Genomic DNA, 25,444 nt, shown 5'->3' with positions numbered 1-25,444 from the left:
TAGGTAGAAATAAAGCCACAAAAAAAAAAAAAAATCACCTCGTTTGCAGAGAAAGGAATGATTTCCCTTCTGAAATACCAAGATTCCTTCTGAGAAGGTAGAGGGGGATGCCAGAAATATCTATTCTCTACAGACCATTGGAAGATCCTTCACTTCCTGTTTGCTTTTTCTTCAGCAATTTTTGAAGACTTCAATTTCAAAAGAATCCTGTTCTTAATGGAAAAGGAATTCTTTTCCCATCAAGGTATCCGTGTTATAGGTCTCTCCCCCTGATGTGTGTGTGTGTGTGTGTGTGTGTGTGTGTGTGTGCGCGCGCGCGCGCGCGCGCCAATGAAGATATGAACCGATACCACATCTAATATGTAGAGCCGTCTATATGAATCTTAGCATTGGGCATGGTTCTGAAAGAATAACATTTTTTAAAACCCGTAAGTCATTTGGCATTGGTATAAATCAGCAAGGAAAAACATCGTAGATGGGGTGTAGTTCTGTTCTCTCTCTTCCAGCCACAGCCAACCTTTTCATGTAACAAATGGGTCTGGAAAAAAGGATTGTTTTGAATAGAGGAGGCCGTCATTATTTTATCCTTTCCTATAAATAGACGATAACATAAGCAGACATCCAAGAACTAAAATGGCAATAAAGGAAGAACAGGATTAGAAAAATGAATAAATAACATTTATTTTGTACAAAGCGGCCGTCAGTGTCCGGGAGGCCCCAGGCGCAGGCGCGCCCTCAGAGGGGCAGGAGGGGGCCCAGCAGCAGCTCGCCGCGGCCCAGCAGGCGGCCCCGGTTCTCGGCCTTGACGCGCACGGCCAGGCGGCGCACCTCGTCCTCCGTCAGCCCGTCCAAGCACAAGTCCTGCTCCAAGACGGTGCGGCGGCTCCGCCGGACCACGGCGCCGCGCGGCCGGCGCGTCTGGCCCGGCGGCTGCAAGACGAAGCTGACGCGGCAGCCGACGGGGGCGCGGAGCTCGGCGGCCCCTCCGGCCGGGCCCTCGGCGGGGAGCAGCCGGACGCGGAGGCGCCCGCCGGCCCGACTGTACTCGGCGGCCAGGCGCAGGGCGCCGCCGGCGCGGCCCAGAGCCACGGTGCCCTCGGCCTCCAGGCGCTCGGGCCGCGGGCCGGGGGGCGGCGGAGGGGACGCAGTGAGGGCGGGGATCGGGGGCTCAGAGTCGGTGCGGCACTCGTCGTCCTCGTTGTCGTCCTCGTCCCCGCTGGAGACGGAGCGCGCGCGGGCCAGGCTGCAGCTCCTCCGGGCCCACAGCGCGCGGCGCAGCAGCCCCTCGGAGGCGCGCAGGAAGCGACGGCCGCTGGGCCTCCGGGCGAGCTCGTCCCGGGGCGGGCGGGGTTTGCCGCGAGCCTCCGCGGAGGCGTCCGGGGATCCTCCTGGGGGCGGGAGGGGGGCGTTCCTGCCTCCAACAACGCCGCCGCCGCCGCCGCCGCCGCCGTAGGTGCGGGCCCGGGGGCGGGGCGCCGTCAAGAGGTCGGCGGCGCCCGGGCCCCCGAGGAAGAGCGACTCCCTGCGGCGGGTGTGCGGGCTCTCGAGCAGCGCGCAGAAGCCGTAGGCAGTGCGCGCGCGGGGCAGGTGCGGCAGCGAGAGGGCGGCCTGCGAACGCGGGTCCCAGTCCGTGCGCCCCGCCCCGTCGTCGGCTCCTCGGTGCCACAAGTCCGGCTCCGCCGCGCACCGCCGGGGCAAGGTGGCGGCCGGCGTCGGGGACTCGGACGTGCAGGGCGCGGGCAGCCGCGGCGGAATGCAGAACTTGGGGATGCGGTCGGGGGTGAGCACGTTGGAGAAGACAGGCTCCAGAGCCGCGCTGCCGGCGGCCGAGGCGCGGAGTTTCCCGAGGAGCCTCATCCTCCAAGGTTGAGGCTGGGAGTGGTGAGAAGAAGCGCTCCTGCAGGGGGAGAGAAATTGCTGGGTTTGGGCGCCTGGGCCTCTCGGGAGTGGCGGGACCCCTCCCCGGAGCCCTCTGAGGGTATCAACGCACCTACGACCCCCTACCAGTCCGGGCCGAGCTCTCACGCACCCATAAACCCGCCCGCCTTCCATTCATTGGTGCTAAATAAATAAATGAAGTAGAAACCATACCTTTGCCTCTTCTTCAGTCCCTCTGATTCACGAGTTGCAAGTTCAATTCCCAGTCCGGCTGGCACGCCAGCTTCAGCACTGTGGCCAGGACAGGGGCGCGCCTGTCTTATAACGGAGCCTGAGTCCCGCCCAGCCGGCCGGGAGCCCAGCCCCCGGAGGCGCTGGACGGCCCGCCCTCGGGGCCACCCCTTCCCGCCAGCGCCGGGCTCCGGCGTGGCAGCGACGCTGTGGCGGAGCAGGCACTCGGCTTGGCTTGGGGCCTGCATCTGTTGTGCGTGCACGGAACCGCTTGCACGGGCCTGTGAACGGTTACAGGTGGAGGGAGGCCTCCTCGTCGCCCTGCCGAGGGAGAATTGGCGGCTGAAAATTTTGGCGGCCTCTTGGAGAAGGTGAAGCAGAGTGAGGAAACAGAGCTAAATCCTGCCCCCTTGCACATGACCTACACGCACTAGGGGCTTCTAGTTTACTGCCCCCGGGAACCTGCCGAGTGTAGACCGATACAGTTCCCTTGGCACTCGTGTACTTACTTATTTATACGTCTGTCTCCCTCTGCTGGACCATGGCCTCCTTTATAGCATATGGCCTGCCTCTATCAAAGCCGCGTATGTTGGTGAAGTAGGTGGATTAATGTACGCAAAACTTTCTGAATGACCACAGGCTCCACCTGTCATCTTGGCTGTCGCAAAAGATGGGGTTCAGGCTCATGCCCTCAAAATGACGCTTGATATTTCCAAAGCTACCCCCTTCTCTCTGCTCCAGCATGGAAGTGTCCAGTTAGAAAGCACGTTACAGAAAATCTAGGTTTCCTCTTTCCACCCTCCCCCGCCCCTTCATTTTCTAAGATGAGAAAACTGGAAGCCCAGTGGGACTTGAGGAAATTCCGTCAGCAGGAAGTAGAGCTAGTTAATGGCAGAACCTGGAACTAGCAATTTCCGGTATATTTGTTTGGCTTTGCATGTGATGCTTCCTGTCATCTGAAATGCCCTTCTCTGCTTTTTTTTTCTCAATAGGAACTCCTTCTTGTAGTTGAGCCAGACATCATTCTCTTCAGGACCCTTTACCCAACTCCCCCACTGCAGTTCTCAGCCTCTCCTCATCCCCTCCGTACACATTCTTCATACCACCATCGCTGCATTTAGCAAGCTGCTTTGGAATTTTTGGTTTACAGGTTTGTCTCTCCTAGTATGAGTTTCCTGAGGGCAAGGACTGGGGCAACGCAGCCAGAGAGGAATCTGGGGGAACCTACTATGAATACATGTAAAATAAAAAGAAGTGCTACAATCCAGAACCTGGGGTCTCCATCCCAAAGCAGACCTCTCCAAGGGACAAGCCTCGCTGTCTTATTCATCTCATCCAGTTTCAGCACCTGGAGATACAGTGCCCAGCAAATAGTAACTGCTCAGTAAATATTTGATGAATTATATTGTGTTGAATTTAGCCTGATCTACAATCCAGGTCTTATGACTGTCATGTGCTTTTAACCACATGTCTCTAACTGCTGTATTCAATTTCTTTCTCATGACACGCCAGTGCGGTGGACATTGCTTCTGTCTACGAGATAAGGAACTGAAGCTCAGGTTAAGAGATTCATCTAAGATGAGTCAAGTTATGGATCTCAGCCCATATATCCTGTCCTAGCTTTTTTCTGATGTTTTCCTTCCTTCTCTCTTTCCTTGCTTCTTCCCTTCCTCCCTCCAACCGCCCACTCAGTTCAGTATCATTCACTGAGTCCACCGTGTGTCAGGCATTGTGTGCAAGGCTTGTATTGCACTTTACATCTGGAATGTTAATTCTCAAAGCACTCCAGTCTGCTAAGTGTTTTCCATTATCTTCGTTTTGGAATTAGTACCATTTTCCCCCAAATCTTTAACGGCAAGGAGAGTGACTGCCTTCCATGAAATAGTAATTAATGCTTTCTTTTTGGACTGATCACTGTTGTCCTCTAGAATATGCTCTTTTGATAGGACAAGCATGAGTCAATATGCAGCCAGAGAGCAGTAACCATTTCTGCTGAAGCCAAACTTGCAGCAGTGGAGTCCCCGGGGGTCTCTGACTGGATCATTTCCCTTTGATTCTTGAGGCTAGTCTGCAAATTTGCAGGTGAATGGTTTTCTCTAAAGCAGAGCACACCTGCGTTATACCCTCCTGCCAACGTACCAGCTCACTTCGAATTAGACCTCAGTGAAAATGGCTTTCACTCCCCTGAGGGCCTTTGTGACATGAACACACAAACATTTGGTCAATGAGTAAATCCACTGGAAGAGGACATGGGATTTGAGAAATTGTGCTGCTACCACATCCAAGTTCATTAAAGAACGTAAGCACAGCTTTAAATACAGTCTAGAGAGTTTTCCAAAACCTTTAGTTTCCCATGAATTAATATTCTACAGAAAAGAAAGTCAGATACCGGGAGATTAAATTACTTACACAGGGATGCGCTCCAGTCATTCACTCCTCTAGAGCTGTAGCTGCAGGCTGTATCCATAGTTAGAGGCCTGGTTTCCTTCCTGATTCTTAAATCACACAGCCTCTCAGTGGAAACTCTGATCACCCCAGTTGTTTCGTTACTTTGTGCCTGGTGACCACGTAAGGTTCACCATCACCTTGTATTCAAGCTGTGACATTGTTATTTCAAAGAAGCTATCCCATTAATACTACTACTGTTTATTAAACACTCACAATATACAGGGGTCTTATTTAATCTCTAAACAACCCCCTAAAGAAGGTAGGGATGTAGACCTGAAGCTCATAGAGAATAAACAACTTGTCCAAAGTCTCGCATCCAGTGAGAGCAGAGCTGGGACTCAAACCCAGATCCATCTGGCTCGTTATCCCGTGTGTGCTTATAACCACTTCCCTAGAGCGCCTCCCTCAGAGCTGTTTCTCCTGAACCCATCTCCTCTCAGGGTGGTTAGATAAAAGAAAAAGGGACCCTTGTTCCAAGCCTTGAATGGAAGCTATACACCTTATTGATTATATCGGCACCTACCAGATTAAAGCATGCAATTGTCAGAAGCAGGAAATCGCTAATTATGCATCCTAGTGCTGTCCCATTTATAGGCAGAATCCTTGTCCTCCCCGGAAGTGTACTGATTCTCTATTTATACATATCTCGTTCCAAAACAGGATTTGAGGTGATTTACATAATAAAGAGCCAGGGAATTTATCATCAGCTAGAGCCTGACATGGTGAAAATGGAAAAGACATGCTATTAGCTGAGCAGAGAACCCTGAATGAGGTCACAAATTGACACGTATCAATACCCATGACCCCAGGATGGGAAGAACAGGGTGTGCAGGCAGGTGAAGAGGCTCCAGCGGGAGAGCTGGGGATAGTGAGCCCCCCACCCCCAGGCTGGGCTGTGCCCTCTGCTATGACAGCACTTTTCACGTGGTATTCAGATTGTTTAATTGCCTCTGTCTGTCTCTGCCACGGAGCTCTTTAAAGGAGACTTTGGTTTCCCCTCCATACCAAAGACTCTACACAAGTATGTAGGTAGTCAAACGTTTGCTGAAATTAGACACAGTCTTGCACTGCTATTTAAGTGGGGTTTTTTTGTTATTGTTGTTTTTTGTCTGTATGTGCTCAAGTACCTTGTCTTTTCAAACAGACTCATCTGAAGTTAAGAATCATTTCTTGTATCTGACCGCTTCCCCATTTTGCAAATTTCATGTTGGGACCTAAAAAGGAACCAGGTGAGAAATTAGTACTAACCTCTATAAATTAGTACTTTCCATTCTATAAGGACGTTAGTGTATTCTTTCCTGTGCTGCCTGTCTTAATTATTGCTTAATCCAAGTTACGTACAGTGTCATGAATGTTATTTGAATCTTCTCAGGTCAAATAAAAAGTCTTTTAAAATTTCAACCATGTAGGTACATTTACGTTATGAAAGTGATTATGATACCTTCATATTAAATCGAGTACTTGATATGATTTATTAAATTGATGAACACAGTAATTAATGTGTAACAGCTTATACTTCCTTATAGGCTGTCTAGAATAAACTGCTCCCGTCTTGATTCCCAGCCAAATGCTTGATTCTAGTTGGTTACTGATTTATTTCTCCTTTCTCTGTGAATAGCAACCAAAGTTTTAAGTATTCCATTCTCTTTTCCATTACTAACTACTTTAATGTCAACCAAAAGCAAGATTCCTGTGAAGACTTATTTTTGTTTCTCTGTCCATGGTATCTAGACTCCATTCACGTTTTCTTCAACTTTTCTTTCTTAGTTTTTTTTTTTTTCAATCTGTAGCATTCTATATATGCAAAAAACCCAAAGTACAAATATAGTGAACACCTGTTTACTCACCAACCAGCTTAAGCAATAAACTATTTTCAAAACAGCTAAAGCTCCCTAAGTAACCCTTTCTGACCATGTTCTTGTCTCTTTCTTTCCCAGAGTCAAGCACTATCTTGAATTTTGGGTTTATTCTTGCTCTCTCTCTTTAAATATTAGTTTTACTACATATATGTATTTATATCCCTAATATTATTGTTTATTTTCTGGTTTTGATTTTTATAAAAATGATAATAATGTAAATACTCTTCTGCAATGTGTTTTTCTTTACATTCTGTTTGTGAGATTCATTTATGTGTTCAGGTATAGCTCTAGTTCATTCATTTTCACTGATGTATAGCATTGCATTGTATAAACATACTTCATTTTCTTGCTGATGGATGCTTGGATTGTTTCCAAATTTTTCCAAATTGAAATTGGCATACATGTCTTCTCAATCACCCGTACAAAGGTTTTCTTGAGTACATCTCTGAGAATAGCTAGCAATAGGGTAATTGCATCTTCACTTTTAATGCAAAATCACCTTCCTCACAGCAGTATGTAAGATTTCCTATTGCCCCAATCCTCAACGACATGCAGTATGATTGGATTTTTTAAAAATATGGCTACTACGGTGAGTGTTGTGGGCTGGATTGTGTCCTCCCCAAATTCATATGTGAAGTCCTAACCCGTGGTAGCTCAGAATGTGACTGTCTTTAGAGATAGGGTCTTTTAAAGAGGTAGTTAAGGTTCAACGAGGTCATTAGGGTGGGCCCTAATCTGATGTGACTGGTGTCCTTCTAAGAAGACATTATATTAGACTAGACATGCACAGAGGGAAAACAATGTGAAGAAGATGGCCACCTACAAGCCAAGGAGACAGTCCCTTAGAAGAAGCCAACCCTGCCCACACCTGGATTTGGACCCTTAGCTCCAGAGCGGTGCAGAAATAAATTTCTGTTGTCTAAGCCCTCTGGTCTGAAGTTCCTTGTTACAGCAGCCCTGGTAGAATAATACAGTGAGTTAAAAATGGTGAATTAACATAGCTTTAATTTGCATTTCTAGTATTTATAATTGAGGTTAAGCAGTTGTGCATATGTTAACTAGCCATTCAGCTTTCTTCTATAAAATTCTTTCAGAAGTGTTTTTAAAAATATTTTTATTGTGTTATTTCCTTTCCATACACATATATGCACATCAAATACTACTTCTTGGTCATTTCTAAGTACTGTAAACATCACCTTCCTGTGACTTGCTTTTCATATTTTTATGATGTATTTTGATAAATAGAAGTTTTAAAACTTTGATGTAATCATCAAATGTATCCATTTTTTCCCCTTTGTGATTTTGCTTAAGAGATAAATCCCTGTCCCCAAGGTCATCAAAATACTTTTCTCTATTTTCTTCTGATGTTTTAAAAGGTTTGCTTATTTACCTTTGGGCTGTCAATCCACCAAGACAAAGAATTTCCAGTCAGTGTTCTCCAAAGGTGTTCTCCTGAAGAGGTGATATGCTGCCCGTGTTTGGAGGCGTTCGGGTAGTCTGGACAGTGTAGAGGTAGGGGTGTTCTAAAGAGCATGCAAGGATCAGGTGGATGAATAAAACGTTCTGTCTGTTCGGTCATGGATCTGAGTACAACAGACAGCATTACTGGAAAATAATCCAACATTTCAAATATCACCTCAAAGTACTTGGCTATCCTCTCTGGGCTGCACTTGACCAACTGATTGTTATTTGAAAGCCACAGCCAACTCCACCACGTCATTTAAAGGTATGGATAAGTCAGGAAGTGCTGTGCATTGACAGACTTGGACACCAGTTGGCAACTGTGAAACTACAGCTTCCTGCTTTGCAACAGGACTCTGTTCCAGTTTCATTGTGGATCCTGGGGGACTAAATGAGGCTCTTATTGATTTTTCCTATTAGTTACAAAAAACGGAGACTGCCTGGATGCCTCTGCTCTGTCACTCTCTAGCTGGGGCAAGCTCCTTAATTTATTTAGACCTCAGTTTTTTCATCTATACAATGAGGTTAATAGATGTCACCGCATCCGAGGGTGATGCTCATGAGTAATCCATGTAAGGCCATTATGAGACAGTGTCTGGCATTTACTCAGTAAATCTTCCCTACGTTGTGGGAGTAGTAGTAAAAGTTGACAGCAGTATTTTGTAACTATACTCATTGTTAGTATATCAGGTTAAATTTTAAGACATAGATAACAACTTGAAAAGGAACAAAAGAGAAAAAGACAAAACTTTCGTGGACACCTCTTCTGAGCCAAGCCCTTTACAAAAGAACCCTTACCTAATCTTCCTCAATCTTACAAGGTTACAATCACTTCACTTATAAAGATAAACTCTGGCTCAGAGAGTTTAAATAACTCGTCCTAAAGTTGCCTGGTCTGTGACCACACAGCTCAGACCTAAACACTGTGAACCGATACAAAAGCCTAGTCTGTCCGTGGCATTAACGCTGCCTTCAGAAGTCACTTGAGGTTAAAACAAGTTGATGGACTTATCCCCAGAGCCTAACCTGCTCACTGCCTCTAGTTTTGAGAAGTCAGTGCATAGCTTCCTTAGAGGTGCTTCCTGACTTTGCACAGTATTTTGACAGGCCTAGCAGGAGTGCAACCTGGGGAAAGGATGCTTGGGGTTGCTCTGGGCAAGTCACTTAAACTTCCCAGCTCTTGGGTTCGTTCACATGAAACAAGACACTGAATGCTACCAGGTAATCTTTAAATTCCTTTCTAGGGCTTCATTCCCAGAGCCTAGAAACTCTGCAGAGCAGCACATAGGGTCCTGCAGGGAAAGCCCTCCTGGGCCCCAGCCACATGCAGACAGTGACTTTCCAGTTCCCCACATTCTGTTCACTTTTCTTCCAGCCTCACTAATTTCCCTGAGCTCAAAATGGACCTCTCGGCTCCTAACTCATATCTATGGTGCTCAACTATTTGTTACAGCCACGACAATATTAGGCACCAAAGAATCTACACTGTTAGTTTCCCTAAGCAGTTAGAAGTTGGCTGCTTTTGGAATAGCACCTGGATCCAGTTCTGGACTGCAAGACAGAAAACCAGAGCTATTTCTAGCATCACTAGTTAAAAGTTTTGTGATAATGGCTATATTTGTTTCCCAAGGGCTGCCACAGCAAAATACCACAAATTGGGTAGCTTACATCAAAAATATGTATTGCCTCATAACTCTGGAGGCTAGAAGTCCAAAATGAAGGTGTCAGCAGGGTCGTGCTCCCTCGGAAACCTGTGGGGGAGAATGCTTCCTTGCCTCTCCCTGGCTTCTGGTTGTTGGCCGGAAATCCTTGGAGCTCCCTGGCTTGCAGCTGCAGCCCTTCAGGCTCTGCCTCCCTCACACATGGCGTTTCCCCTCCTGTGTCTGTGCCTCTGTGTCTCTCCTTTTCTTATCAGGACACAAGTCATCTTGCATGAAGGACCTACCCTACCCCACCCCAACTTGACTTTATCTTAGCTAATTACATCTGTAAAGATCCTATTTTTCTAAATATGGTCACATTCTGAGGTGCCGGGGGTTAGATCTTCAACAAATCTTTTGCAGTTGGGAGGACACAATTCAACCCATAACAATGACTAAATCATGCCTTGTCTGATCCATCCATCGGCGATGGCTTCTCAGTCCAACTTAATATAGAAGAAGAGGGAGGCAATTTTAGGACCTAAAGCAGGGGTGGTGAGGGAAGATAGGAATCCCCATAAAAACTGAACCATCTATTCCCAGCACAAGAATCAGAGGTCACTTCTACACCCCTGCTTTCCGGGTAGAGAAATTTATAATTGTTCCCTCTCCGGGGGAAATGTGAAAGGTCGCCGACTCAGTTAGGGCTTGGCTATTTTCCTGAGGCTGCGCCAGGTTAGCTGACAGCCAACAGTTGCTATTTAAGGAGCAAAATCCCCTCATCAGGAATAAGGAGATGGCTGAATAAAGCCTGGAATTTCAAGGAAGGAAATAGGCTGTAGAAATATTTTCCTCCACATGGACCCATGCCAGTACAGAGTGGAGCATGGAGGGTCCCAGGCCAACGCAGGGTGACGGGGGTCACAAGGGGTGTGGCCTGCCTAGGAGAAGACTGCTAAGGCCCTGGCAGGGCCATCCCCCGTCCCTACCAACTTCTCAGACCAGAGACCTGGGATCTTAGCACAGCCCAAATGGTGGGGGAAGAGCCATCGAGAAGGACAAATAAAGAGCACTTCCGTCAGACTTCCCAAGGGAGAGGTCCAAGCCAGATCTGATTTAACTTGGAAGGGAAAATGTTACATTTCTAGCAACACCAGTATTGTGGAGAAATCTGGAGCTGTTACAGTAAGAGCTAAATATCATTTAACTTCTATTGTCTGTGTAAGATCTATCGCACACATAAACTCTTTGTCAGATCAGTAAGCTTTATTTTAGTGTCTGTCATAGACTGGGTTCCCTGGGAAGCTAAGTGAACTAGAGACGTGCATATAAGGAGGTTGCCAGAAGATGCTCTCGGGAGACACACCTGTGGGAAAGGTGGGTGGGAGTGCAGGGATGGAGGGAAGAAAGGGGATTGGGCAGAGGGAGAAGAGATGCACTGCTGTCCCAACACAGGCCTCCGCAGATTCCACAGAGAGCTCCGGAACTGGGAGAGCCCTGAAGAGTTGTCTCAGGACGGGGTAAGGGGGCAGGCAATTATGGGTCCCCATCAATCATCCATTGTCTGGGAGCTCTCCTGGGCCAGGGGGCATGACCCTGATGCCCTTAGCTAAGGCAATTCCTGGAGAATTTGTCTGTGACCTGTCAGCAGCTAGGGGAATGAGTGCCTAGGGACTGAAGTGGGGTGGTGGTCTGGGCAGCACACCAGCCTCTACCACGACAATGCTCTCACTCTGGGGTGACATGGGATGGCACTACCACAGGGCCTGATGCATTCAGTGTACACAGTGGCCACTCAGCATGCGCTGGCACATCCAATCCCAAAGATTCCTGCACTTACCACAACCCAGCCACCCCTCATTCCATCACAAAGGCACTCCTCCCAGCTGGAGACACGTGTGCATTACACTGCGGGGCTGCTCTCAGGGTACATCCAGGTGATAACCACCCCTTTTTGAGGGCAAGTTCTCAGGTCTGGTAGCCTGTGGGCAACAGCATATGGATGTTGCCTGAGGCACATCAGTGTTACGTCATTAAAACTGAAGTTGTAGAAGACTGTAAAAGAAAATAAAAGTGTGCACCATATGATCCCAGTTCTGGGGAAAGATACACACATGGGGAAAAAATTGATCAGAATGCCCACTAAGCCAGAGGATGGAATTATCTCCGGATGGTGGGCTTCCAGATCATCCTGATCTTTCTCCTTTTGCCTAGATGTATTTTCTGATCAACCTAAAAAGCATGTTTATTTTGTAATAGGGAAAAAATTGTTTCTCCTCTAAAGTAGACACATCTTGTAAGGCCCTGTGACTAGATCAATCTAATAGTGAAATTTGTTTAATCACCAGGGACAGAAATCAGGAGCAGGACTTTAAATGGAATTTGAATATTAACAGTGACCACTTCAGAGCCTGGGAGATTTAGGAAAGGACAAGTCTGGGTAAGAGAAGGAGACTTAGGCCTATGCTGTTCAGAACAGCAGCCATCAGCCACGTGTGACCACTGGAGCACTGGAAATGTGGCCGGTTTGGACTGACATGTGCTTTAAATATGAAATACAGATTTCAAAGGTTTAGTGTTAAAATATGTAAAATATCCCAGTAATAATTTTTAATAGTACATCTTGAGGGGATCATATTTTGAATATATTGGGTAAAATAAAATATAATATTAAAAATAATTTCTCCTGTTTCTTTTGTACAGTACTGGTCTAGACATCTGGCAGGACGCACAAGTTCTCTGAAATACTTCCCCAAAGTACAAGCAGTTTGAAAGAGTGATTGCCTCACAGGATACCCACTAACCTTAGTTTTACTTGGGGCTTTCACAGGACCAGCACTGAAAAGGGCAGTTGGTTGACAAATGAGCACAACAAAAACGAGCTCTGGGTGCTACAAGGCCATTAAATGCAACCACTTAACAGCGTGCATGTTGATCCATGTAACTGTACTCTATCAGCTCACGGAGAGTTAAGGAAACACAGTGTTGCTGTAGACAGCCGTTAGCATCTTCCCCTGGGAAAAGCCCTCATGCCTGTCACGGGGTGCTGCCCGGGAGCTGCCCGTGGCACCCACACACCAGATGTTGACTTGAGCTCATCTGAGCATCTGATCATCTTCAAATCTATTTCTTTCCCTAGGGAAATGTGAAAACGCACCCATTTGGCCAGGGTCCTGCCTCACCCCTGAACCTTTCCCCAGATTTGCTTAAAGAACAACAGTTGCTGCTTAAGGAAACAAAGGGCTGTGAAAATGTCTTTCCCTCTCCATAATAAACATTGCAAAGGTTCAGCTTAGAGAAATTTTTTTCTCTTAAAATGCCAGATATTCTCTGCAATTAGCATTTCCCGTAAATTTAAGTTATTCAAATTCAAATGTGCCATGTCCCTGGGACTTCTACTCTTTAAAGTTCCATGTGCCATACAGGGACTCTTTTTAAGAGAGATGACTGTGGTTCTTTTGCAAAACAAAAGTTGAAAGTCTTTCTCTCTCTATAGAAGTGCAGTCTGACATTTGCCTTGAATCATATGTTCCTGCTCACAATTCAAATGACACCATTGGCAAGTTTCAAGCCAGGAGGGGACGAGCCAACTTGAACAACCCCCTCCTTCACCACTATCTGACTGGATGACAGAGACCCGACCAGGCTCTGAGGATGAACTGTCCACCTTGAAGAAAAGACAGATTCTGGATCCACTGGGGTAGCTGGGCTTTCCAGTCCTGAAAGCGGCCAATATTACCACTCTACTCCCATTTGGCATCCCTGAAGCAAAGGCATCTTGGAAAGGAGTAGCCATCATGGCCCCACAGGAGGCTGCACATCATGCACATAACTGCTGGGAGCAGCAGAGAAGTAAGTTCCCCTGTAGCCAGCACAGCCCGGCTCAGTGCAGCCACAGGAGGTGCTGCCTCAACTTACAATTTTAGGGCTTGAACAGGTGCATCTACAAAGCAAACCAATGGACTGAAGAACAAAGCTACCTACAGTCCCCTGACTTCTCGCAGTTAAGACTTTGGCTCTTGGTGTTAGAGCAGACAGATAGCTAGATATGAGCAGAGAAAGGGGGACACAGACCAAATGGCAGGAATTAGGCAGAAAGGAGGGGCACAGGCCAAATGCAGGAAACCACACATCATGTGAGCAGCAGGGACCCTTGGGCAGAGAAAGAAAAGCTGGAATCTTTGGGCTGATAAGGGGCCACACCTTTTGGCTTGGAGACCAAGAAAGGTCAGAAAAGGCAGGAATTTCCAGTGTCCTGAATGTAACCTTTTACTCATTATGCCCTCATTTCAATAAAATTAGCCTTGCAGATCAGAAGTACCCATCACACACCGACGCCATGACACTTCCCGATCCAGACTAAATAAGGACAAAATTCCCTCCTCCCTTTGGGAAGGTGGAGTTGGGATGATAATCAGGGAACACGACCCCAAACCCTTCCCTCCCCAGTGAATACTCCGCCCATTCATTTTTACACCCTGTGTAACTAACTTGCCAAAGAAACTCAGGGCAGCTGCTCACCTGAGCCTGCCAGCTCTCCCCTGAGAGTGTACTATCCATCCTTTAATAAATCCTCACTTTACCTCTTGTCTCTGAATTCTTTCTGGGACGGGGCAAGAACCTGGAACACCAGTTGCACCTATCAGCGACACTGGTACAGCCTGAAACGTGACGGACCCTCCAGTGATTAATACAGAACACTCCTTGGTGCCCTTTACAAGAGAGGGCTTCAAATAATACGACATTTTTGTATCCCAAGTGGTATCAAGAAATCCTTATCTGTTTCACTATAGGACTAAATACTATTCAACGTGTGTCATCTTTGAGACATGTTCCATACGAATGCTTTGTCAGATCATACGTCACCAGAAGTACACTTTATTATAATGCCCTGCGATTACGTTGAAGTATATACGTTGTGAGACAGCACACACCTCAGGAAGGTTCAATAAGACATTAACACACTTGGTGCTGGGTGTGCCACTTGTTTCTTAAGTGAAAATGCACAATTTCAAAGCAAACTCACACGATGGAACCCAAACATCCTGTGCTTGACCACAAAAGCACATCTGCCCTCCCCATCAGGAGAAGCCAAACATCACATCATGGGGGCCTCGTGCACAGTGTCTCTAGTTGGTGTCCATTCATCATCTACACAAAAACCTCCCGGATGGGACCTGTGGACAACAGGAGATTCGTTAATAAATTAAAGCACACCTGTGTGAGAGACCATTAACATCCATGTTTTATAATCCAGAAGAGTATAAGCTCAGAAAAATTAAAAAAGTCCACAAACCAGAATTGTATTAAGTGATGCCATTTCTGAAGGGAAAAAAAAGCACCCATGGCAACCACTGTGGAATGTCACCGGCAAGTTGACTCTGCATGGCTGGACCACCGATTATCCTAGTCTTCCTCTATTTACTTATCTGTATTTTCTAGATTTACCAAAGTGAAAGTGTATTGCCTCTACAGTAGAGCCCCTCCCGCTCAAGAAGTAGATGCTTCTACTGAGAGATGGAGCTGAAGCTGGTTTACGTAGACAATGAATGTGAGTTATCAATAGCTGAAGACATCAGGGTGGAACTTAAGAGTTAGTGTATTAAGAGTTGACATTTTAGAGCCTGGGTTCTTGGGAAAGGACAAATTTGGGTAAAAGAAAAAGCCTTTAGTCACACGAGAGGGTACATGAGTTCCCTGAAAGCTCAGGAAAAAGGGAAAAGGCCTGATCATAGTGCAGTTGTCCCTGAAGCCCTTGAATGTCAAATGCGGGGCCCCTCACCGGGCAAAAAGAGGCCCACACTACCTCGCCAGCGTGTATGCACGTTAAGCCATACAACTGGGGGCCTGATAAGAGAACAATGCACTTACGTTGAAAGGGGAAAACCAAGAACCACGAGCCTGTGGCAGCACCGAATCAGGCCTGGCCCAGGGCCGTTGATGGAGGCCAGCCACGGGAAGGACTCAGTAGTATGGGTCTGTGTGGAACTGAGCACGGGACAGACGCATCCCAACCCATTCCCAAAGAAGAAGATCGGTGTCTCTGGAGATGTTCACATTAGGATGAATGAATGAATGTAGTTTACAATATATGATTTTGGTCATTTTGATTCTTGACCTTTAAAATTAGTCATGTCATAATTAATATGCAGTCAATGGTTACCCCAGAGAGGTTCCTTTGGAAAAACACAATCTGGTTAAAATTGATCCAAAGGAAGCTAAACTAGGGAAGGCTCTATGACTACCTCCAAATTTCAAATTCTATTTTCAGGTAAGAGGAAAAGAGAAGGATGGAAACTTACCTAGTTCTTAGTTTCTTTAGTTTCATGCTTCTTGTCTCTTTCTTTCTTCCTCTCTAAAATATTCTAGCCCTTCTCACTCGTAAGGTTTTGAATCCTTGAAGACATTAAATCAAGATTTAAATGAAGATTAACAAGGCACTGTGTTGTACTGCAAATTAAAATAGAACAGTGCTTAAAAACTACTATAAATCTTGTAGTTCACTAAGTAGGGTGTCAATGGAACATTTCAGTCTTTGTGACAACCTAGAAGATGTGAGGAGAATGGTAAAGGGGTGGCAAAGGGAGGAGGCAGAGACAGGAGAACTCGGTGCACCAGGGAAATAGCACAGTACAAATACAGAGCCAGACTCTGCACTGTTAGTGGGAACGCAAAATGGAACTACCAATTCAAAGAACAGTTTGGTAGTTTCACTGGTTGTTAAATGCATACTTTCCAAGTGATGAGCCACTCATTCTACACACACAAATAGCCTCAACCCAGTTAAAAAAAAAAAAAAAAAACACAAATAGTGAACCCTAATGTAAACTATGGACTTTAGTTAAGAATAACGTATCAATAGAAGTTTAAAATTATAAAGATTTTTATGCTTAATATTCCTCATGTGGGGGTGGGGATTCCAAATCCACCCTCCCTAAAGCACAGACATGAGGCTCTCTTAACCCCTCCAAACAGCCTTGCGATTCCTATGACTTACCTGCGTCTTAAGGCACCTGAAAAGCAGCATTTTCCAGAAGTAAGCAAACCTCCTGACGTAAAAAGTGGGAAGACTCCAGGCATTTGTTCCCCTGAGAACCGGAAGTTCTGTGTGTGCGAGGAAGACGATGTGTTTGCTCAGGGAGCCTGGGTTCTGGCAAGCCCGTCCCACGGTGAAAGGTGGAGGTTGAGCCTCTGGTCCATCAGAGTCTTGGATCTTAAGTAGCCCACCAGCTGTCTTCCTGCCCCAATTACCAGGCCCTTCACCTCTGCAGGCCTGCTTTTCCCACCTTTATCCAGAATGAGCTCCTTGGATGCTCTGCCCCGCCTCCTTGCTCCGAACATTCCCTCTTTTTCCTCCTCCACAAAACTTGATTCATTTCTGCCACAGCAGGTTTCCATCCAAGTCCAGTTTTGATCTCTCTTTCCTAGAGAATTCAACCTAGGAACTTTGGAAATCTTCAAGGTCAAATCCATTACTTTACAAAGGAGGTAACAGATTCCATGAGGTAAGGTGACTACTGTAGGGCAATGTAGTTAATTCCACATCCACCATTGCCACCATATTAGGCAACTGAATAATCAAATGACTGCCATGACCATGTGTCCAAGATTTTGAATCCCGATTTCAAATGTCCTGTACGGTCATCAGGACACATTAAGAATTTCACTATCTAACATTGCAACTGCTACTGCAGATGTGTTAAGAGGGACCTTCTGTAAGCAATACATTTACTTCTGTTACTGAATCCAACTTTCCAGTTATGAAGCACTGATTCTTAACTTTTTAGTGCAATGAACTCTCTTTAGGAAACTGATGAAACTTATGGGCCCTCTCCACACAAAAATATTTCCAGAGAAACACAAAATTTTGCTCCAGTGAATTAACCATGCAGTACATGACTGTGAAAACCATTGCTCTGAGAGCAGAAATCAGCCTATCTGCCATGTGGTCAGGGACAATTTTAAAATAGCTCTTAAATCCTAACAAAAATTTGCCAACATTTATATGACAGATTACAGAGCACGTTTAATCCTCACAACAACCCTGTGAGGTAGGTATTAATACCCCAGTTTTACCTACAAGGAAACCACAACCCAAAGAAGTTCAGAGACTTGCCAAAGTTCACACAGCTAATAGTTGCATGCAGTGCCAGGACTAGAAGATGGGCTTTTTGTTCCTTGATCAAAACTTCTTTACATGTAATGTGCTCAGTTTGGGAATCAAGATCCTACCGAGGGAAGACTCATTGGCAAGCCCTTTCAACAAAGAGGGAACTATGAGAGGCTACAGACCAGAGCCCAGTGAGCTGTGTGGACACACTCCCCGAGCATCATTCCCGGGCAGGGATACCAGAAAGGATGTCATTAGAATTGCAGGCTTTGGGGTCCAGACAACAAACACCGTTCAAAGGAACACAAAACAAAACCAAAGCAGGTGCCAGAAGTTGCAAGACACACAGGTTTGGTTTTGGTTCTGTTTTCACCATAGTTATGAATTATTTGGCTCTTTCCCCAAAGAGCTGAAAGTTAGCTGGGAGAGGACCCAAAAACATTTTCAAAAAGGCAGAACATACACCAAAACGGGAATCTGAGAGCCAGAAAACAAATATCCAAACTTCACCTAAAGATTAAGATGCTTGGAAACCTGATAAATGGCCATAGAGAAACACCTCCAATAGGGAAAGGTGCGGTGAGAAACCCTAATCAACCCATAAGCCAGAGATTTCAGAATCTCCACAAAGTCTCTGGTCATATTCTTCATGACCCAGAACCATCCTTTGGCCATCTGCTCAAAGACACGAAGATAGGGAAGTTCATGCCATTGTTTCTGGGCTGGATCAGTGGAAATTAAATGCTGTCCAAGGACTGTGGAAGGTTTTTGAAAGATTTCAACGGTCCACAGCAAATGAGAAAACTATGGTGGTGCTGTTGTTTTAGTAAACGAATCTATCTATCCAAATGAGAGCACCGTCCACCATTGTGCTACCTTAGTACAAAAAGCACTCTTCAAAACGCTTGGTAAAATGGCAGTAATAGAGCCAATTTCCCTCACCCAGCTTTGTATGTATGTATCAGAGTGCCTACCCAGCCAGTGCCTTAGTTCCAGGGTCTTTGGGACTCTGGCCAGGCAACCCTAAGGCCCTTGCCAATTATCTTCAGCAGAAATGAATACCTTAAAAACAAACCACGTAGGAAAGGGTTCCCGGATCCCATCATAACCTACCAATCTACCCTCCTCAAACTCTGGAAACCCACAGCTACTTTTCAATGTCTGCTTTGTAAAACCAAACCTACACATACAGCAAACCTTGACTCCCTCAGAAGGACCCCCAGCTTCAGCAAAGACCCTTAACCCACCCTTCACATAGTGGTAGCCTCTTCTACAAGAGGGGTCCTTGGGCTCTCTGGACTTTAGGGACCCATAACTCGGATACCAAAATGTTTTTCTTCAGCTTCTTTTTGGTCATTTGGGGATAAGGATGCTTCTTCATTCTTCCTTTGCATTTTCCAAATTTCTCACAACCCCCTTCTCCTCCATTTTTCACACAGCATGACAGCCAAGCGAGAGCCTGAGGTGAGTCGCAACTGAACCACTCACAACAGCACAGAGGTACTTCAAGGAGAGGAGAGGAGAGAATACGGCCCATCACTCCGTGCCTGCGGGTATGGTGCCAGGACACAGAAAGCGTCCTATCCCTGACTCACTTCAGAAGAGTGACTGTAACACCATAACCCGGGTTGCCACCCTGGGGAAGGAGGGAAGCCATGTATCCTTAGACCATACACGACAGCTTGTCATCCACCCTCAGCCCAAGAGCAATTACAAGAAGACTTCAGGACCCATTCTGGGGTCCTCCCTTTTCTTAAACACAGAAAAGGGAGTACTCGGAACCCCACTTCTCACCCCATGCCCTACAGGCAACCATGACATTATCTCCCCACTACATACGAGCTCTTCTAGAGCACAGAAGGACTCATGTTCATCTTTTATCACCAGTACCTAGACAGTGCCTGGCATGTAGTCAGCACTCCGCATTTACAGGAAGGAAAGGAGGGAGGAAAGCAGGAACGTTGAAGCACAGGAAGGGATGTTTCCTGTTTCCTGTTCTGTGGGTTCTTGTGTGTTTCTTCCATTGCCGTCGCCCCTCCCCTTAGCCTTTGCCCTTTCCTCAATATTCATTTATCTTTCCTTTTGTACAACCTCTACCTAAATCAGTGTTTCTTCTACTTTTTTCCCCCTTATTTTTCTCCTCTCTCTGTTGCTGCAGCCTAACTTCCCTAACACTTTTATTCTCTATAACTTTCTTGGTTTCTCCTTTGCTTGCTCTAGTTTCATCATTCTTCTTGGCTTCCTTGAGGATCAACAGACCCAAGGGAAGTGAAAAGGCAAGTAATGCTGAAAAGAGGAATGCCACAAAATGATGAAAGGGGAAATAGCTAAGAGGAGGAGGCCCACAAACCCAAGCCCACTGGGCCCAGCAAAAAGAAGCCATTAATTCCTTTTTTCCCTTATCACAAAGGACAAGAAATTTCTATTTATATGTTTTCTAACTTATTCTTTAGCTTCTTCAAAGTTACCGCAAAAGCTCTTCCAGTTACCATCAACCTAGAAACGGACCTTTTCAAGGGTATGTATGTATCCTTGCTCAGCATGGGAACACCTGGCCCTTTGTCTGTCAGCACACTGCTCCCAGGCCGCCACCCCAGGCCCTGTTTATATGAGTGACAGCAAAGGCCCCAGCTAGCACCCTGAGGCTGGGGAAGAGTCCTTGCTCAGCACCACTATCACGTGCCTCATGTCCCTCTCCCCACTTCCTGACCATAATGCAGTGTCCCCGGGGCTGGTATCTCTGCAAACTCCCTCTTCCCAGCTCCAAATCTGGATTCCAAAGGTTTTGGGCCTCCTCAGATGATCTCACAATTGGAGGAGGGAACAAAACTTAGGAGACTTACAAATCCAAAATCCCAGTTTCTCACTAGAATCTAGCACTCCCTACCACCTAGTCTAGCAGCACAGAAGGTATGGTTTTCGATTTGGGGACAAACAGCCCAGGCTAACTGGAGGCACTCTGGTGATGCTAAAACGGACGGGAGAGCTAAGAGGTCAAAGAAGCAAATAACCAAAAAAGGACTTTTCCAGTTTAGAATGTAGATGTATCACTGACATTGTACATCTAGTGTCCTTCCTATTGGGGAATGCCATCCATAGGGACCACCTGCCTAACAATGAATATCATGTCTCATTCTCAACCAAAGACTCCAGCGACTCTGACACCACTTGCCAGATCCTGAATACTAAGGGGTATTCAGTTTCAAGGTTGGATCCCAAATTCTTAACAGCCTTTAGAATTATGTTTGGACTGCTGTTTAGTTGTCCCTGCAATATTGTTTCTATTCCCCAGGCCCACTTAAAGAGACAGGGTACTAATTCAGGAGAAATGAAGAAGCAATCTTCCTCTAATTTCACACGTGTCCCTTAGGTCAGGAATGACTATCCAGCGATGTCCTACCCTCTTTCCCTTTGGGTCTGTGAGGACTGTTGTAAGTCTCTTCTAACCACTACCACCATGGACATGAACATCCATACGCAGGCTTAGCCTATTTTAAAATAGGTTTTAAGAGTGCCCCGCCCACAGGACTTTCAAGGCAGCCTTTCTTACCACCCCAGTTAGTATCTACTTCACTTTCCCAGTTCTGGCCTCAGGAAAAACACCCCCTCAGTTCCAAAATGCCCAGAATCTCTGGAGAACCCACACCTAGATCCAGTCTAATATCATTTCAGGGTTCCTCCTTGGGAACACCACCAATGTTTGCCTCATTAACAGACAAAACTTCAGAGCCCCGTTGGAGCTCACACATGTGCTTAAATCTACAAGCCAGAAAGCCTGTGCTAGTAAGAGAGAAAAGCAGACTCTCCCACGAGGGAGAGAAGTCTCAGAGGGAAATTTTCTTTTGTTTAACCCCTTGAACCCAACAGCACATTGTTAAGTGACTTCTCCAATGACATCAAAGGGACTTAAAAGTCTTTTTGGGAAATAGCTTTCTTCCTGTCTCCTAAGAATGGGGAGAAGGAATACATCGTCCCCTAAGAGATGAGAGAATAAGAGGGCTCTGATAGGGAAAAGATAGGAACAGAAGGTAAATAGGAATGGCCTAGATGGCAGAAACCCCTAGGCTTGAGACAGGGATCTGGGTGCAGAGGCTGAGTCCGTGCGACCCTGACTGGTTGCAGGCTTCAATAAATTGATGACCACAGTCCCAAGGTGATCACTTAGAGCAGGAAGCATGCCTGCTCCCTTCTTGTAGTCAGAAAAGCTGGCTAAAAACCCTCAGCCTTGAGCAAAAGAGAAGTCATCTGCCGGGCTGGCAGCTGAAACTCAGAACTCAGTATTTATGGGTGCAACTGCAAATTTTACCCAATTTAGCATCCACTGTATAACTTTCTGCCCAGGACAAGGTTTGAAAAGTTCCAGTGGTTCCCCCAAGGCCACTGCACAGGCCAGCTGCATTATTTAAGAAGGCCTGTGCAGCTCCGACCTAATCATCCTAGATACAGAATCTTCTCCTAAGGCCACTGTCACCACAAGAATATATGGCTCTGCTACAGTTCAAGGCCTGAGCAACAGCCTAGGTGGTCGCGTCCCTGCATCTACAGAGCCTCCTGGCCGGCCAGCCTGCCTGCCAGTGTGCGAGCCTGTGCCCACCTCGACCCCCGCAGCGAGCTTAACGGAAGGAAGGTTGGGAGGGGGCAGAAGAGCGGCCAACGCCTTCCAACGGCAGCTGGGGGCCGGGGGAGGGGGGGCTCGAACGGGGGTCTCCCGGCGATTGGGCAGGGGCGCTGCTGGTGTACAGGGATCCCAGGGCTTCCCTGCAGGGGCCGGACCAACGGCTGGGCTGATGTTCCGCTGGCCGGTGGCCGCTCTCCTGGGCGGCTCCGCCTCCTTGCACTTGTATGACCTTGGAGTTCTGTGCACGGATCCCTCCTCCGGGCTCGCGCTGGGCTGAGCCCTGCAAACGTTGGGGGCCACTTGGAGGTTTGGCTGGTGGCAGCCCCGAGGCTCTGTCCCGCCTGCGGTGGCTTCCAGTTGCAGTTACCTTCCTATTTCCCTGCACAGGCTCCACATAGGGTCCCTGGTGCTACATGAACAGTTTCAACCTGGACGTGGGGAGGCAGTGGTATAGCCCTCTGCCCTAACCAGCCCTTCTGGCTTCATTTTCTTCATCTTAATTGCTTGGGCCATCTTAGACTTTTCTGGATCATGGGGGTTGGGGCAGGTGCCCATTTACCACCTCTCAGTCCTCCCCAGAAATGAAGTCATTTCACTCTTTCCCTCCTCCACTCCATGCTGAGGCTCTCATACCACGCTTCTTCCTGCCTCTGTGCCCACCCATTCTTCTTGCCCTCATCTGGGGTAAAGAGGTTCTGTCTGAGCAAAGGTGGCCATCCTGCCACCCTCCCCACGCAGCTCCTTGTTCGCAAGCATCTGAGGCATCTGTGCTCCTGTCACTGCCATGTTTCTGGTCCCTCCTGGGTCTATCTGGCATTCTCTATGTTGTCCTGTCATCACTCTCTCCCAGGTGTCAGTCATTACACATCCTTCAACTTGCTACTCCTTCAGGTCCAAAGGGCATGTGCTGCCGGAAAGCAGCACTTGGCACTGTCTGTATTGGCTTTTGTGCTTGGCTTATTAAACTCAGACATTTAATGAATATCATCTTGAAAAACATTTTTACTTGAGCATTTACTTATTGATTACGGGTTTAACACACATCTTCTATGTTATTTAAATTACAAAGTGAGGATAGTTGAGTCATTTGAACACTTCGGTGGCTTAAACAGCAGACACAACTTGAACTTCTTACCAAAACTGTAATAGCTTTATAACTCCCCACCTCCCCAAAGGCAACAATTGAGCTTTGCTTCTTACACCTACTCGTTCCTTGGGCAGAGGGAGAAAGAGATGCCGAAACAGGGACAGTGGTTATTTGTTAGCGATGAGATGAATGCTTTTCATTTTCCTATTTATCTGTATTTTCTACAAAGCAAATGTATCTTTAAAGCCTTTTTTAAAAGAGACATGAAGAGACTGTGGGAACAGGGAATCAAAACCTTTGACAATCTGATGAAAGGACATGTGTCTGCTCTTTCAGGGAATTTTCCCTGACATTTGCACGCCTTTCCCACACAGTGTGGCCCTAACCGAAAGAAGAGGCAAGGGCAGCTTAGGGTAGACGGAGGGGAACTGGTGTGGAAAAGGTTAGTGGGGATTCTGACCATGGTTTGGGGCAGAGGAACCTGAGCCAATTCATTCTCTCCCCTAAGAGAGGGACCAGCCGAGTGACACTGCGCACTTGTGAGCTGGGAGCAGATTGCTCTGTCCCCAGGGGGGTATCCCATATTTTGTTTATTCAGTCCTCAGGCTGCTTTCCCACTCTTTGGAAAGTGTAGGGCAGGATTCCAAATTACAGCCACCAGAGTATTCAAAATAATTTGGGAGAGCCTAGGGGTTAAGACTCCGGCTGTGAAATCAGACAGGACCAGCTTTCATCTAAACTCTCCACACTGATCAGGTGTGTGACCTTGGGCAAGCCATCCAAACACAGAGCCCCTGATTTTTCCATCTCTGCACGAGTGATAATACTCGCCAGAAGGATCATCATACATCACGGCACCTGTCACGTTGTCAACGCTTAGCTGATGAGAGTTAGTAGCCCTCTTCCTGCTTCCCCCCCGTTGTCAGACCCCGGAGCCCACAGCCTCCTTCAGCATGCACCTTATTCCCATCTGTGTCCGCAACACTCTACATGGACTCAATATGAGATAGTCTTAGATAATCGTAGATAGCTAAGATCTTTTTCCTTTTCACAGAACACTTTGCAGACCCTAAGGAAGGGTGCCCCCTGACCCTCACAGTCCCTTAGGGTGTGCCAGGGTCTAAGATCTTGGGTCTCTAGAGGAATCTGGCCAGAGCTGGAGGGTCCATCGTACCCAGGGGGCATGGAGAGTCCCACTCAGGCTCTGACTTGACCTCCTAAATGAGCAGTGCCCAGCTGAGGGCCAAGGGTGAATGGGCCTCCCACTCCCAATCCGAGGCTGACTTGACCGCCCCAGACTTTGATGCTCCCTGAGAGGAAACACTTGCATAAGACCCAGGGTCCTGTCCTCCCCGGTCAAAATCCCACCTCCTCTGTGGCAGGAAGGCCCCGGGTGTGGATCTCAGTCAGTTGTGCCTCCCCAGCAGGGCCCCTTCATCTACCTCTGTTCCCACTGCATCCTCACCATTGCCCTTTCCCTGGCCCAGATCCTCAAAGGTCCTCTTCCCCTTCATGCCTTTACCTTCTCCCTGTGAGTGCTGAGGCCCCCAGAATTCATCCTGTCCAGTGCCTTGTCAGGTTTTGATGTGGGGAGCTTCTGTACCTGCTGAGAGAGATTTTTACCAGGCAGAGGAGCCCTGCAGTCACGCGTCACCCCCTCAGCTTCCCTCAGCACATTTCCCCACTTCTTCTGTCCCCTTCCCAGTGTCCTGGAGCAGCCTCTTTAATCTCTTCCTCCTAAATCAGCCCCCATCTGGCAAGTTCCAAGGGGTCTGATGACAGGGGCATCAAGTCTCGAAAGAGGCATCTCCAGCTTTAAAAGCAGGGTTTTGGGTGTCAGTAATTGGCAATTGTCAGCTCTAGTCTGTCCATGGAGACAGGGACTCTGATGGGGCCTCTGGAGTCCCACTCTCAGGTCCAAGCCCACGCTGCTTGCCTGCCACCCTCCCCCACCCAGCCAGGTGTAGCTGGGCGAGGCCATCTCTCCGTGACATGTGCAGAATTTGTGGGAGGAACGGAGGAATATTTAGATCTTTTTTATTTACTACAAAAATAAAAAACATGCATTTGATCATGAGTGTCAGGGACTGGGAGGTAATGACAAGCCAAATG

At 47.1% G+C, this 25,444-nt stretch overlaps 1 protein-coding gene and 1 long non-coding RNA gene across 8 annotated transcripts in view; both read right to left on the bottom strand.

Annotated features, from left to right (window-relative positions):
- Positions 1-656: 656 nt before the first annotated feature.
- On the bottom strand, positions 657-2,397 carry C2CD4B (C2 calcium dependent domain containing 4B). The gene is made up of 2 exons (XM_032481041.1): positions 2,092-2,397; positions 657-1,897 (listed from the first exon to the last, which is right to left on the bottom strand). Exons 1-2 carry the CDS (start codon positions 2,355-2,357, stop codon positions 736-738), a joined length of 1,428 nt encoding a protein of 475 aa, XP_032336932.1. The 5' UTR covers positions 2,358-2,397; the 3' UTR covers positions 657-735.
- An 11,982-nt stretch (positions 2,398-14,379) lies between these two features.
- Positions 14,380-25,444, bottom strand: part of LOC116664073 — a 77,459-nt gene continuing 66,394 nt past the window's right edge. For 6 of the 7 annotated variants that reach the window (XR_004320402.1, XR_004320406.1, XR_004320401.1 and 3 more), the window contains 3 exons: positions 16,515-24,938; positions 15,820-15,913; positions 14,380-14,694 (listed from right to left, as the gene is read on the bottom strand). This is a non-coding gene — a long non-coding RNA (uncharacterized LOC116664073). The remainder of the gene's footprint in view (positions 14,695-15,819; positions 15,914-16,514; positions 24,939-25,444) is intronic. The other variant, XR_004320403.1, reaches the window with a different exon arrangement.

This window comes from Camelus ferus, chromosome 6 (genome assembly GCF_009834535.1).
Source record: "Camelus ferus isolate YT-003-E chromosome 6, BCGSAC_Cfer_1.0, whole genome shotgun sequence".
NCBI classification, from domain to species: Eukaryota; Metazoa; Chordata; class Mammalia; order Artiodactyla; family Camelidae; genus Camelus; species Camelus ferus.
Note: the sequence above shows the minus strand (reverse complement) of the source record. Positions and strands in the feature narration are given on the sequence as shown.